The sequence below is a fragment of the Mobula hypostoma genome, chromosome 3 (genome assembly GCF_963921235.1).
Source record: "Mobula hypostoma chromosome 3, sMobHyp1.1, whole genome shotgun sequence".
NCBI lineage: Eukaryota > Metazoa > Chordata > Chondrichthyes > Myliobatiformes > Myliobatidae > Mobula > Mobula hypostoma.
The window spans coordinates 150,107,748-150,123,198 of NC_086099.1; the positions used below are offsets into that span (position 1 = coordinate 150,107,748).

The 15,451-nt window shown below is 40.7% G+C and overlaps 1 protein-coding gene across 1 annotated transcript in view; it reads right to left on the reverse strand.

Annotated features, from left to right (window-relative positions):
* galnt12 (UDP-N-acetyl-alpha-D-galactosamine:polypeptide N-acetylgalactosaminyltransferase 12) overlaps positions 1-14,054 on the reverse strand; it is a 60,112-nt gene extending 46,058 nt beyond the window's left edge. The window contains exon 1 of the mRNA XM_063043848.1: positions 13,443-14,054. Coding sequence (XP_062899918.1) covers positions 13,443-13,822 — 380 coding nt within the window. The 5' untranslated portion in view covers positions 13,823-14,054. The remainder of the gene's footprint in view (positions 1-13,442) is intronic.
* Positions 14,055-15,451: the final 1,397 nt, after the last annotated feature.

Consider the following 15,451-nt stretch of genomic DNA (forward strand, 5'->3'; position numbering starts at 1 on the left):
AAATATTAAAGAAATGTGTCATCTTTAACTTTATGCCTTTTGGAAATCAGTTCATCTTTTACTCGCTTAGCTATTCACAGTAACAGAAATTTTGACCGGGGTGCCCAAACTTTTGCATGCAGCTGTATACCACTTTCTGGACAGAGTACAAGCCCATTAAAAAACTTACACATCTGTACGACTGAACTAAACTGCTTTTTTGAGGATGCTGACCACAAATTGAAGTGTAAAATTACTTAAGTCAAAAATTCATTGTTTGTTAATTTTTTTAAAAATGGAGGATTTGTCTTACTATCACATACATTATGAAAAACAAAGTTATGGTCTGTCAAAATGAACTTGCTACATAATGTTGGGCAACATGAGGGAAAGTACAAGGCAATTTAGTTATACAAATCAGATTCTTTCAGGAGCCTCAGGTTTTAGCGATACAGTTCCAAAATTAACTCTCATAGCTAGCTATTATAAAAGAATCTCACAATTAACTTCTGAAACATATTTGAGATCAGAGCTTACAAAGATACCATGTTATCAACAACAGTCACCATCCCCTTCCCTATTCCTACCCATGGAAAAATAGAATTAAGATGTTTTGTTGCTGCTTAGTTTACCTTTTGGCTATCAGGTGTGGGAGCACAAACAGATCATGGCTTTTAGGTGACCATTACAATAAAAGGTCAATCATGATGGCAGTCTTTTACTGGCTGACTTTTTTTTGTTCATAATCACATTATACAACAGCCTAACAAATTAGAAATTTTAAAAACACTCATTTAAATTATATGGCTCAGACATAGAGAATGGGGATGGAAAACATTAGACTGCAAAAATCAGTTTCAGTGACTAAAACCTCAATAATCAAATCATTTGCAAGCCTTCCTTCTAGTCTATTTGTTCCAGTCAAGAAGGCACCGTGCTGCAGTCTCCATCGCGGTCATGTCTCAGGTTTGGTTGTTTATTAAGTTCTTTGGGGTGGTTTTGGGAGACAGAGAGGGGAGTTAGCAGACATGTTAATGCTTAGAGGGACAGTGTTGTGAGATATTGGTGGTCAGACCAGAGTCCAGGTCTCCGCTCTACACTCCACGTTCAAAGTCCAGTAACGTGGCTGGGTAATGATGGAAATCCAGAATCCAGGCCTTCACTCCTCTAAACTCAAAGCCAGTGACGTGGACATGGGACAAAGGACATCTGGAGTCCAGACCTCCACTCTGCACTTAAAGATCGGCGAGGTTGACACGTGATGAAAAACATTTAGACATGGGGCTGTGCAAGGTTTAGTTGAAGCACAATTTTTATTGGTTAAATGATACTAGTATTCCTTCATTCAAAAATCTCTATTTGAAAAATAAATTGAAATATCTATAAAAAAGTTAAGTTGGCCACAAAACTGACAAAATAGAGAGAATTCATCAGTAAGCACAACATTGTGCTTAGCCAACGTGATTCACATATCTTCTCATTAAACCTAGCTTATTCCAAAGACATGAAAACTGTCCTAAAGATGTGTGATACATCAGCCTATAAAAGAAAACAGGTTTTGTGGCTTTCATAAAAATATGGGTAAACCAAATGGTTCTAAACTACGCAAAAAATCAACTAAATTATAATATTATAGATGATGCATGCAATGAATGCATAATCTACTTTCAGAATCCTATATACGTTTTATGTTTCCAGTAAGATGGTCACAGCGGCCCCTCCGGGTCCATTCAAAGGTGTAATCTTTTGTCCTTTACACTTTTTTTCCGATCTCAAGACACTGCAGGATATTAAGAATATCAAATACTGCAGGTCTACCCCATCAGCAAGCTTGTCGATAGCAATATTGCTCCTTGTTGCAGACCATTGTTGGCCGAAGAGTTGGGCAATCCAAAAAACAATGCAAATAATTGTCTTGGATGTTTTTATTGTGATGGATGGACCCTGTTGGACATTGGTCATGTAGAACAATGCAGGTCCGATTCACTGATTCATTGGCGGTGCCTTGGTTGTTCCGTGGACCAGGCCCTCATGCTGCAGTGTCACCACTGGAAGCTGCCCAGGAGAGGGGCGCTGGAGGCAGTGTGGGAGAGAATCAAGGTCTCTGTGGGCGCACTGGAATCTGTACTGAATCCGGGGCTGGCCCCATCATCGGTACTGCCCTGTAGTGTCCGCTTAGTGGAAAACAAGCTGAACAAGGACAACATCCCATGCACCCTCAACCTACAGGCCTCAAGGACTCGGGTTGTATATTTTTGTGACTGTTTATTCTGCTATTGTAACTCTGTGTGCTGTGGGTATTGTGTTTGGCACCTTAATCACAGAAGAATACCGTTTCATTTGGCTGGATTCATGTGTATGGTTGAATAACAATTGAAACTATACGACTTCTGTATCTATCAAATTAAAAGGATATGTTAGGTAAGAATAGTTTATGTTTTTGATACAGTAATCATTTTAAAGACAACAGCTCAAGTCTTTTCAACTCACTCACTAATACACTCATAACATTTATCAACCTCAATATAGCATTAATATTCCACTTTCTTGACCTGTTAACTTCTCACTTGGAACTAGCCTTATTCACCGAATCCGTGTTCGGTTAACGAAAAACAAACTTGAGAGTAACCTCTCTTTCTAATGTTACCATCCACATTCAACTTCATTTGTATGTTCCCTTTATCAATGCTTATTGCTACACCATGAGTAAGACAATTTTCCTAACTGCATGGTACTACTGTTGAAAAGGATTATAGGGAATATTTATTAATAGGTACCACAAGTAAGTTTCCCAGACCTTGAAAGGTGCTCTGCAAGGTAGATTATGTACAGAAATGCCAACTTCTTAGGTGATAAGCCAAAACTGTAGCGTTAAATAAAACATTTGCAGGAGTTCATATTTGCAAAATAAAAACAGGTCTTCCTCGGGACTGCTTATTTTACCACTGACCACATACTTTGTTTTCCAGCTGGAGTCATTGAATGATTATTGTTTAGATGTAGCTTTCCAGATTGTTCCAGTTGTACAGAGAGCAAGCAAAAAGCACATGCTACACAAGAAAGCCATTCAGCCCATCTGGCTTTGAATGAACTAGCCCTCTAGTTCTTCACCAATAATTGTCCAATATCTTAATTACCATAAGATATAGGAGTAGAATTAGGCTGTTCGACCCATCAAGTCTGCTCTGCTATTCAATCATGGCTAATTTATCATCCCTCTCAACCCCCTTCTCCCCGTGATGTTTGACACCCTGACTAATGAAGAACCTATCATCCTCCATTTTAAATATACCCAATGATCAACCTCTACAGGCGTCTGCGGCAATGAATTCCACGGATTCACCACCCTCTTGCTAAAGAATTCCTCCTCATCTGTTCTAATTAGACATCCCTGTCTTCTGAGGCTGTGCCCTCTGGTCCTACATGCCCTACTATAGGAAACATGCTCTCCCTCTATATCGGCCTTTCAATATTTAATAAGACTTCAATGAGATCCCCCCCCCGCCACTCTTCTCATCTCCAGCAAGTAATGGCCTAAAGCCATCAAACACTCCTCATGTGTTAACCCTTTCTTTCCCAGAATCATTCTTGTGAAGTTTCTCTGGACCCTCTCCTATGCTAGCACATCTTTCATAAGGCACCCAAAGGAGTCCCAAGTACTAGCAAAATTCGCACTTTCTCAGGCTCCATACAAATGCTGGAAAAATTCGGGGGCATCAGGTAAGTCACTCATGAGAGATACCTCTGAATTGCTCGTCATTTGTGTGGAGTTTCTGGCCTGTGGTGACACCAGGACATTTATACTGATGGGGTTTAGGCATCATCTGATTGGAGATGGCCATTGCCTGGTACTTTTGTGGCATAAAGGTCACCTACTAGTGATTAGTGCATGCCCAAATGTTATCTTGAGTCATGCTAAATGCAGCCAATGGGCTGTTTCATTTGCTGAGGAGTTGTGAATGGAAATGAACATTCTACTGTCCATATCAGACAATATTCCTACTTCAGATCTCATGATGGAAGGCCAGTATAACAAAGCAATTGCCTGAGGCTAAGCCCAGAATATTACCTTGCAGAACTTCTGCAGTGATGTGCTGGGGCTGGGATGATTGCAACTTTCTATGATAGCTCTAGTGCAATAATGTCAAACATTGCTGAACTGTCTTTTTAGTGCATTGTTGACATACGATTGCTGAACAGTTTCTCCAGTCTCAACAGAGCAAAGTGTATATGTATGGAATCAATTTTCATCAGAATAATTATCTGAAACCTCCAAATCCAAAATAAGCCATTTTTTAAAACTTTATGATACTGTTGCTACTACCTTATGTATATGTAACTCCCAATTTTTATTTTGCTCTATTGAAATACTTTGAGCAATAGAAATGAGGACACCAAACTGCAGAATTACTATGCATCAGAATTAAGATCCTAAGAACACAAAAAGCAAAACATGACACAAGAATCCTCAAGCTTTATCTGCCATTCAATAAAATTACACATCTCAGTTCTAGTTTCTCACTATTCCCATTATTTCCTAATTTTAAAAAATACTTATTTCAGTCTTGAATTTTTTTTAAATGGCTATGAACATGTTCGTAGGAAGAGAATTATTAAGATTCATATATACAGAATGGAGCAAATTTCTCTATGCCTGAGCTAAATAACCTTACCCCAAGTGTTTTTCATCCTTCTATCACTATCAGCACCAACACTCTTCCCCACCATTCTGGACACTCCAGGGGAAGAGCTGTGTGGTAATTACTATTATAAGCATTCTCAATATTTTTTTTCCAATAAGATCACCTCTCGTCCTGTTCAGTCCCTCAAATAGGAATTAATAGCTTACCTTACAACCTAAATTTACAACTTCAGACAATTTTAAGAGCAAAGCCTTATCCTCTAAACTCCAATGCTGACTCATGCATTGCAGAATTGAAGGTACAGTACAACTTGGGAGCTCCCTAAATGTATCAAAGCAAATTGCAGGTTGCATGCATCATTTTTCTTGCAGCAGTTGTAGGTAATTTAAGGGTGAAAGGTGAAAACTTAAGAGGAACATGAAAGGTAACTTCTTCACTCAGAGGGTCATGAGAATGTAGAACGAGCTGTCAGCACAAGTGGTGCACATGAGCTCAATTTGAACATTTAAGGGAAGTTTGGATAGGCACATGGATGGTAGGAGTATGGAGGGCTATGGTCCAGGTGTAGATCAAGGGAGTCGGCAGTTTAAATGATTTGGCACAGACTGGGTGGGCTGAAAGGTCTGTTCTGTGCTGTACTTTTCTATAACTCTATTAACTGAAGATGTTCAAGAGTGTTTAAACCACAGATTGGATTACAATATACAACCAGGTTGATGATTCATTAATACATTGATTTTCAATGGTTCCTGCTCTACCAAAAGCCATTCCTTCAACCTTTTAATCTACTTTTACTTGCTTGCTGAATGCTAATGATTGACTGATGGAGCTAATATTCAAAACTGCCTAAAGAAAGTGAGATGAGGCTGTTCCAGCTCCTTTGACTTTCAGAGTCTATGACCAACACTGACCTCTATTTCAGAAGAACAGCTACCAGCATACTTTTCAACACAAACCTCAATGTAATCCAGTTGTTAGGGCCCAAGTTGATGGGCTGTAACATTATCCAAAATGGCTGGGGTGTCGCCACATTAATAAAAAGATACAAATTCTGGACAGTAGTTTTGCCTGGGGGTCAAACAGCATTGATTCATTAAAATCAGAATCAGGTTCATTATCACTTAGATTCAAATTTAGATTTATCAAATGTACATCAATACATACAGTGAAATGCATTGTTGTGCAGCAGTATTCCAGTGCAAAGACATTAAATTACTATAAATTACAAATTAGTATATAGGAATAGTGAGGATAATTCATGAGTGGTTCAGAAATCTGATGATGGATGGGAAGAAGCTATTCCTAAATTGCTGAGTGTGGACAATATGTCCTAGCTTCCTCCCAGGATCCCCACCAGTGCAAAACCTAGTTTTCAGCCATTTCCATTCACTCTACATGCTATCAACAAATGACCAAGTAGCGGATACAATAAAGGCGAGGGGGCTTACAACATACTTCCTTTGGCTCTGACAACTGGCACCCCAGAAGTAGCTGTCCTTCTAGCCTAGCTATGCAAGTGCAGTTACACTACCAGCACTGAGCTGTGTGAAACAAACTGACAAAGTATGTTCACTTCACAAAATCAGGATAAATCCATACCCAATGATCAGCAAAGAAATGAAAGGTGTTTTTGACATTGCTATCAAGTGGCACTTAACAATTATCTGCTCAACACTACCTGATGCTTTGCCAGGTCTACTCAGTGCAGATCTGATTAAGACTTTACCCAAACATGGAGGAACAGGAAGGACAGGCAGATGATAAGGCAAAACTGCAGTCAGTGGGATGAGTTTAAGTGTAACATGAATCAAAATTGAAAAAGGTGCTGAATACATAACTGAAGGTATTAATTTGAATGCATGCAGTATAAGGAATAAGGCAGATGATCTTGTAGTACAGCAAGATGGGCAGGCATGACATATGGTTACATCACTGAGTCATAGGTGATCATAGTTTGGAGCTTAACATCCAAGGAAAGACATTGTATAGAAAGTACAGGCAAGTGGGCAGAGAGGGTGGGGTGGCTTCATTGGTAAAAAAAAATGAAATCAAACCCTTGGAAAGAGGTGACATAGGATCATAAGATGTGGAATCCTTGTGAGTAGAGTTAAGAAACTGAAAGGGTAAGAAGACCTTGATGGGAGTTATATACAGGCTTTCGAATAGTAGCCAGGATATAGCATACAAATTACAGCAGGAGAAAGAAAATGCATGTAAAAGGAGCAATGTTATGACAGTTATTAGGGATTTCAATATGGGTAGATTGTGAAAAATCAGATTGGTGCTGGATCCCAGAAAAGGGATATTTTAGAACGCTGATGGGATGGGCTTTTCAGAGCAGCTTTTGGTTGAACCCACTAGAGGAAAGACAATTCTGGATTGGTTGTTGTGTAATGAGCCAGATTTGATTAGGAAGATTGAGGTAAAGGAACCCTTAGGAGGCAGTGATCATAATATGACAGAATTCACCTTGCTGTTTAAGAGAAAGCAGCTGAAGTCAGATGTATCACTACTACTTTCGTAATGCCCTGGTTCATATTTTTTACTGTTATGCGTATGTATTTCATTTTGTGCTGCTCTTGCGAGCTGCTTGTTTTCAGCTTATGTTTGGGTTACTGTTGAAGATAAGACAGAGGAGAAATGTGTACCATCCAATTAGGATGGTCGGATTAAGGGGAGGTTTCTCTGGTGAGGGACACTAAGGTTGGGCTTGGAGTTTTTGTTCGAGAGGAGATGAAGAGAGAAGAAGCTGGGGAGAACCGGTCGTAGCGTACAATCCGGTAGGAGACCCGTTTGTTTGATATGATTTGTGAGCGATGTTCGGAAGGTGGTGTGTGCTTTTATGCTGACCGAGGGTCCAGCATATGAATGACAGAGAAGTTCAAGATGAGCTCCAAATTGTGCACATTTGACTGTTTAATTAGAGTGGGCCCTTTTCTTTTTGTTATTCTTTACTAACCCTTTAATTAGGACTCAAATATAATTCCTTTAATTGTATGCAGTGTATTGTATGTTATTTAGTGGCATTAATTTGTATCAGGGTAGCAAATGACACAGCATCCACACAAACCAGGGTCTGGGGTGGGATCGAGCGCACCTCAATCTCATGAGTTTGGCGGGGCCGGAAGTTGTCTTCTCTAGACTTACACAGCCAAGGAAACCAGTGTGTTTCACTTTGTAGTACAGGGAATTACAAAGGCATGAGAGAGGAGCTGGGCAAAGATGATTGGAAGGTGACACTAGAAGGGATGATGGCAGAATAGAAATGGCTGGAGTTTTTGGAAGGCACATAATAGATACACCCCAAAGATGAGGAAGTATTCTAAAGGGAGGAGAACCATAGAAAGTAGAGAAGCAGCATTCAGGGTGATATTGAAAATTTCAAGGACCTGTAAGCAGTAAAACCAGATTTTTCCATAAAATAAAAATCCACCCAAAACAGCAGCCATCACCTCCCCCATTTGTGATGTATGCAGTTTGTATATTAGTCTCAGCCACCTAAGAAACCATAAAATCAGAGTGAGAATAGATCTCCTCAATAATGAGATGCTGCATGAGACAATGCACCTTCAGGTATAATTTCCTCATTAACGAGAAATGCATGTTATTGACTAGGCCTAAATTGCCAGTTTGCGAACCTCAACTACCCTGAACTAAAGAACTAGAAGGTCAACAAATGTTTCTTGTAAATCCAAACACTGAAGATACTGGAAATTTGAAATCTCTTGTAATGCATGCTAATATCACACTGCTGTCACTGGAGCATTGCTACATTCAATTCTCTTGGTCCAGCACACCAGCAGTTATTTCAAGTCGCAGGACTAGCTTTTCCCTACTAAAATATATCTGTAAAAATATCCACTGAGATGGCCACATACAGAAAACACAAGTGCAGCATTAGAAAATGTGGAATGCTGCACCGGACTCTTAATCAACATCAACATTCCTGATCTAAGAATTCAGACATTGAGTGAGAGCGCATTTTCACAGCTGACATTTACAATCAAGTTTTGCCAATTTCAAAACTAAAATAAAATCTCACATACAAGGCGAGTGTATAAATTTGAGATTGATAAACTTGAAGTTAAAATATATTTTTCACATTCATATCGATGACAGGAATCAAGTCACATTTCAACTTGGACAATGCGTGCGAAGTTTAGTTTCTAACTCTTAATAGCAACTATCTCTCCTCACCTCCCACCAACTTCCTCAAGGTGTATTTTATTTAACACAAAATATCACTGGGAAACTTCTCTATCAGCTCAGTTTGAATTATGATTCAAACTTTCGCCATTTCAGGTTAGGCAAGACAACAAAGAACCATTTCAGTGTGCTGAAATAATCACATGATGAATTAGTTGTCATAAATAATGCAGAGCTTCTGGTTTAGAATTATATACATTACTGGATGTTTTTCATGTACATCAGCAGCAATTTACAACTTCTAGACATGAAAATTAACATTGCTCTTGATCTGTAGAATTGTTATTAAGCAATGAAATAAGAGTAAATGCCACCTATTTTAGCTAAGGTCTCATTTGTACTTAGTCAAATTGCACCAGGGAAACCACAACTGACCCGTCAGATATGGACAGAATGTCGTTTTTCTTTTTTTTTTGCAACTTTGGAAATTCAATTTTGTGAAAGGGAAGATGGGGCAGAGAGTATATAGATGAAAGTAAACTACTAGCATTTCCTGTTATACCTGCTTCCTTTATTGGAGGAACAGGAATCCTCAGTTGCCTTTGTGGCACAGCTTTCTGTACATTCTCTGTTCAAATAACAATCTGCTTTTTCATTCATCCCTCCAAAGTTTTAAAAAAAAAGGCTTCACATTGACATACATTATACTCTACCAAATTTCATTCACCACAATCACTTCATTGATCTCTCTGTAAACTGTGTCTCCTCAGTTTACTTTCCACCACCTCCCACACACATTTTGCATCCTTCCTCCAAATTATTAAATATTGCGAACAGCTGCAATCTGAGTACTGATCCATGTAACATCTCACTGGTTACAAGTTTACAATCCAAAAATCAGGCTCTTTATCCATGCCAATTTATTAATTTCCAATCTCTAAACTAGCACCTTTCCGAACATCTTCTGAAAAATACAAACTCTACATCCGCAGGTACCCTGCTATCCACTCTGGCTGATAACTCAAGAAGCAATTATAATAAGTTTGTCAGACAAGCTTGATTTCCCATTCATGAAGTCATGAAACCAAACAGCTCAATATGATCAGGTTATAAGTTTCCAAATGTTCTGCCTTTACCTCAGTAATTGAATAATATTGTTTCTAATAAAAACAGAATGTCTATGAGCCTATTTACCCTTTTTCCCCACTCACCCTTTACATCACATTAACAGGTTTCCAATCTTTGGTATCTAAAGATTTTTGGAAAGCTATAATCAATCGATCTTATCGATTGAATCATAAAAAGAATGAAAACTACTATGACAGAGAAGGCCGTAGGGGCTACACATCCCAATTTCACTTTGCATCTGTAACCTGGTGGAGATATGTCTCTCCCAAATGAGGTGTAAGGTACTTTTTCCCTCCGCCAGCCTGCAGGTCAAGGTGCAGCACCTGTCAGCCCCCCAAGATCTGGGTTACATGAAGCCATGGGAGCAGGTGGTGGATGGTCATATGAGCAGATGGTGCATATTAGAAGTCCTGATTATGGGACCACTGACGCCAGACAACCAATGTCCAGAGTATTGACAATGGCTGGAGTCACCCGTCTTGTAAAGATACTGCCCAGAAGAAGGCAATGGCAAACCACTTCTGCAGAAAAATGTGGCAGGGACAATCAGTGTCACAGACCAGGATCATATGACACGGCATATAATGGTGATGATCTGTAACCCTGCTGGACACAGGTCTTCAAATATACATCCAGTCACCTTCAAAAATGTGGCAAATGATTTCATCTTTACCACTTAAGTTTCAGACACTTGCGACCCTAGGGATACAACAAAATATCCTGATTGTCACTGTAATCCTTCAACCAATTACTTCAATGTTCATTGTCTTTTAATTCTTTAGTAAAGAGAAACAGATCCTTCCTATCTACTCCAAGCAAAACAATCAATTGAAACACCTTAACTAAATCCCTCTTCTACCTCCTTTGTGGCAAAGAAAACATTTCTGGTCCAATGTTCCTCCAAAGCTATTTTTCCCTAGTTCTCCCAGTGAAAATCCCGTAAATCTCTTCTCCCTCTGCATAGAAAGCTTCCTTTGAGGCCTTTTTACTTCTTTTCATATACATAAAACATAACTACATTTGTTTTGATTTTACTTACCAATATTGCTACATGGTCATCTTTCACTTTCTAGAAAATTGCTAATTAAACCCAAATTTCCTGACAATGCATGCAGCTGATCAGCTGCTCCATCTATGAAGTGTGTAAGGAATTGATTGTGAACTTCAGGAAGGGTAAGTCGAGGGGACACATACACCTGCCCACATCAAGGGGCCAGCAGTTTCAGGTTTCTGGGTGTCAACATCACTTAAGTTCTATCCTTGGCCAACATATTGATGCAATCACAAAAAAGGCATGACAGGAGCTATATTTCATTAGGAGTTTGAGGAGATGGTGTAACACCAAAGACTCTTGCAAATTTCTATAAGTGTACTGTGGAGAGCAATCCACTGTGGTTGCGTCATCGTTTGGTATGGAGGGGCCACTGCACAGGACCAGAAAAAGCTGCAGCAAATTGTAAACTCAGCCAACTCTATCATTGGCTCTAACCTCCCCAGCATCGAAGACACCTTCAAAAGGTAATGCCTCAAAAAAAAAGACAGCATCCATCATTAAGGATGCCGCCCCCACCCCCCCATCACCAAGAACATGTCTTTTTTTTCAATGCTACCATCAAGGTGGTACAGGAACCTGCAAACACCTCCAGTTGCTTCCCCTGCTCCATCAGATTTCTGAATGGACACTGTATCAATGAACACTACCTCACTTCTTTAAAAATTTCTTTTTGCACTACTTACTTAACTTTTATATGTTTATTATAGTCTTTTTATGTATTACAATGAACTGCTGCTGCAAAACAACAAATATCACAGCATATAACAGTGATATTAAACCAGACTGTGATTCTACAAATACCCACAAAGTAGACACAACTAGCAGAGATGCTGTCTCACAACCACAGTAATTCAGAGTCAATCCTGACCAACAGCGCTGACTGCAGGAAGTTTGCATGTTCTTCTTGGTTTTCCCACTTCCCAGTAACATGCTAAATTGATTGGCTACTGCCAATTGTCCCTCATCTGTGATTAAGTGGTGGCATCCGGGGGAATTGATAGGAATAAAAGAGGTTACAGGGAAAATTGGTGGGTGAATGAGGTCGCCCTCTGAACCAGCATAGATTCAATGGGCCAAAAGCCTCCTATTTTATAAAGGAATTTGGAGAAATCACTAGTTCTCCAATTGACAAGAGAGAGCAAGTGATGTACTGTTGAGATCAATACTCCTTAATTTTAACAATTTACATCAGACTGTTAAAAATACAATGTAGATGCATTGCATGAATGAGAAAACATTTAGCAAATGGAGCATAATGCTGGAAAATTAAATTGCTCATTTTGGCAGGGAAGTACATTATCTAAATGTTGAGAGATTGCAGAGGACCTTGAGTATTAGTGCATGATTGACTAAAGACTAGTATGCAGATATTTGGAAAGCAAACAGATCATTGTTTGTTGCGAGGGAAGTGAATGCTGAAGTGGCAATCTCACACTTCATGTTCAGTGGGCATCAATGACATAACTGGAATACCAGATACAATATCAGTGTCATTATTTAAAAATACATGTTAATGTAGTTGGGAAAAGACTTACTATGACCAACACCTGGAATGGACAGGCTAGGTTTGTTTCCACTGTTGTTCAGAAGAGTATGGAGTCTCACATCTTCCAAATTTAAGATCTTGAATGGACTTGATAGGGTGGGCAGTGAGAGGGTAATTCCGCTTAAAGGATCACCATTTAAAAACAAAGGTGTCACCAATTTTTTAAAAAATGATGAGCCAATTTTGTTTCCTTAGTGTACTGTGTGTCTTTGGGAGGACCATGTTCCTTTGGAACACTCCCTCCCCCCCCCCCCAAAGGACAATGAAAACAGACCTGGCATGTTATTAAACGATGGGCAAATAGATATTTGTTAAGCAACGTGAAAAATGTCTGTGTTTAGACAATAATATGCAATTAAGATTAAAATCAGGTTAGCCATAACCTTAATAAATATTGGGGGAGCAGCTTTGAAGGACCAAGTGATTGTGGTCTAATCCTAGTTTGTCATCTTCACCTGCCAAGAGAATGCATTATTCTCTGATATACAATGGCCAGTTTTTGCAATATAATCATGCATTTCAAATGCACCAAAAGAAGTTCTACTGCTAATTATGATGACCCTTGCAGAGATAATTTGATTAAAGAGCTAAAAGGCCACGTAAGATTTCCACTGCATATAATACCAGTGGAATAACAACCTGCTAATTTGGAAAACAGCCAATTACAAATAGATTGCATACAGAGACAACAGACTGCTACGTGGATTATCAGGAAAGGTGACGTGATGTAATATGAAGGATTACCGAGAAATCACAAAATCATAAAAGTGTTACATCAAAGGCATCCATTTGGCTATACGAGTCCTTATCAGTTATTTTTAATCGGACAAACGCTGTAGTGAAGGGTGAGGCTTAAGGTGAGAAGGGAAGAGGAACCGTGGGCTACAGGTGAGATGGGGAGAGGAACCGTGGGCTCCAGTTGCTGGGAAGCTTGGTCCTTACTCACAGCGGGTTCCACCTCTCGGGCAGCCGGCGACGCAGAGAGATCCTGTCGCTCACATATATGTTGATCTGATGCTTGTTGATCGTCTCTTCCTCCTTCTTCTTCTCTTCACCCTGCAAGTCCAGACGAACGGCTTTGCCCAGTTCTCCCAAAGCGTTCACATCCAGCGGCGGCTTCTCGTAAACGGGTCTCCTCAGCCGCTCGTACTCATCGTCGGTGTAGTCACCGCCTCCTCCTGCCGCCGCAGCGGGCGCTTGGCGCTCCGCGCCCCCCTCCTTCTCGTCGTCCCGCCCGCTCCGGGTCAGAATCACGAAGCCCACGACGACCATCCCAAAGCAGATCAGCAGGAACGGCTTGGCGCGCCGTCGCCGGCCCAGCACCATCGCCCTCTGCAACGGCCCCGGACCCCGTGCTCTGGAGCCAAGTGCTGGGGGTTCAGGCCACCACCATCCGGGGAGAACTGCAGTGGGCAGCGGCGCAACGGGCTCGCCGTCACCGGAGTCGGATACAGTACCGACCGGCTATACTCGCATGTCCCGCCGCGAACTCCAACTACCAACTCCGGAACCAACCCCGGTCGCCAACGTCACCCGGAGACAGGAGTGGGCGCGGCCAAAGACGGAAGCCGGCCGAATGTTGAATCGTCGTCAGGGAGATGAAAGTCTGACGGGGGTTATCGGGGTTTTTGACGACTTCTCGCGTGATAAATTGGTCTGGAAGATTTGATCGCATGGGAGGGGGGGAGGGGGGGAGGGGTGGGGGTGGTGGGGGGGCTGACTGGTGGATGCTGGGAGAGTTGAACTGCTGGCTGAGTTGGGTTTGGGCCAGACTGACAGTTGGGGCTGTCGATTGAGTGGGTGGGGATTTGGGCGTGGAGGAGCCTAGTAGTTTGGAAAGGTTAGTTTGTAGCCTATGGCTGCAAAAGGGAAGGGGGGGTTGAGATTGAGGGGGGAGGGCGGGAGACTGTGAAATACTCTAGAAGTAAGGGTAGCCAAAAAGGGGGTGCATCAAGTGAAAGACCTGAAGTAATGGGGGACAACAAATCGAGGAAAATGGGTGAATTGCAGGAGTTTATAGTTCTGTATAAAATTAAAGGTCAGAAGGAAGGAGAAGCAGGATTTAGAGCCCTTAATCCTTTGAAAGAGGCAGTAGCATTAGAGAACCAAATAGGTAAAGCATTCCAGGCCAAGATTTTGTCTAATGGATTGCTGAAAATTTGTTGGAAAGATATTGATCAATATTACAGTGCAAAAATGGTGAGAAAATTGGTTGTGAAAGTGGAGTGTATTACTCTGAAAGAAAGGAAGGGAGTTAAGGGGGTAGTGTATGGTATTTGGTCTGGCATGACTGAAAATGAAATTTTGGACAATATTAAAGGTGGTCGAGTGATTGAAGCCAAACTATTAAAATCGAGAGAAGGTGGTAATTGGAATTCTCCTGTTCTTCTGGTTTTTGCAGGTGATGTTCTTCCAACTATAGTCTATCTTTGGTGCATGTCTTATCAAGTTAGAGAATACATTAGGCCTCCCTTACGCTGTTATAATTGCCAGAGATTTGGACACGTTGCTGGTTCATGTCGAGGTAAAAGAAGATGTATGAAATGTGGAGAGGATCATGATATTAAAGCAAGTAAGGCAGCGGTGCCTAAATGCAGTAACTGTGGAGGGGACCATGGCGTTCAGAGGATTTGAGTATTTTAGTAAGGCAAAGCAGATTCATGATGTTGGTATCCAAGAAAAATTATCATATGCTGAAGCAGTAAAGAAAGTTGATAGAGAGCAAAGGAGAAGTAAAGAAAAGTTTGGAATGATGGGGAGTCAGTTCATTCCGAGTTCTCCAACTATGGTTCCTTCAGGCATGTTGTTGATGACAGAAGAGTTTTTTGGCGTTTGTTGTTGATGTACTGGTTGGGGCTAAAACTACAGCCAAGAGGTCAGATATGATAAAAGTAGTTGTTGGAGCTGCTGTAGATTCCTTGATATAAAACAGATTTCACCGGAAAAATTACATGA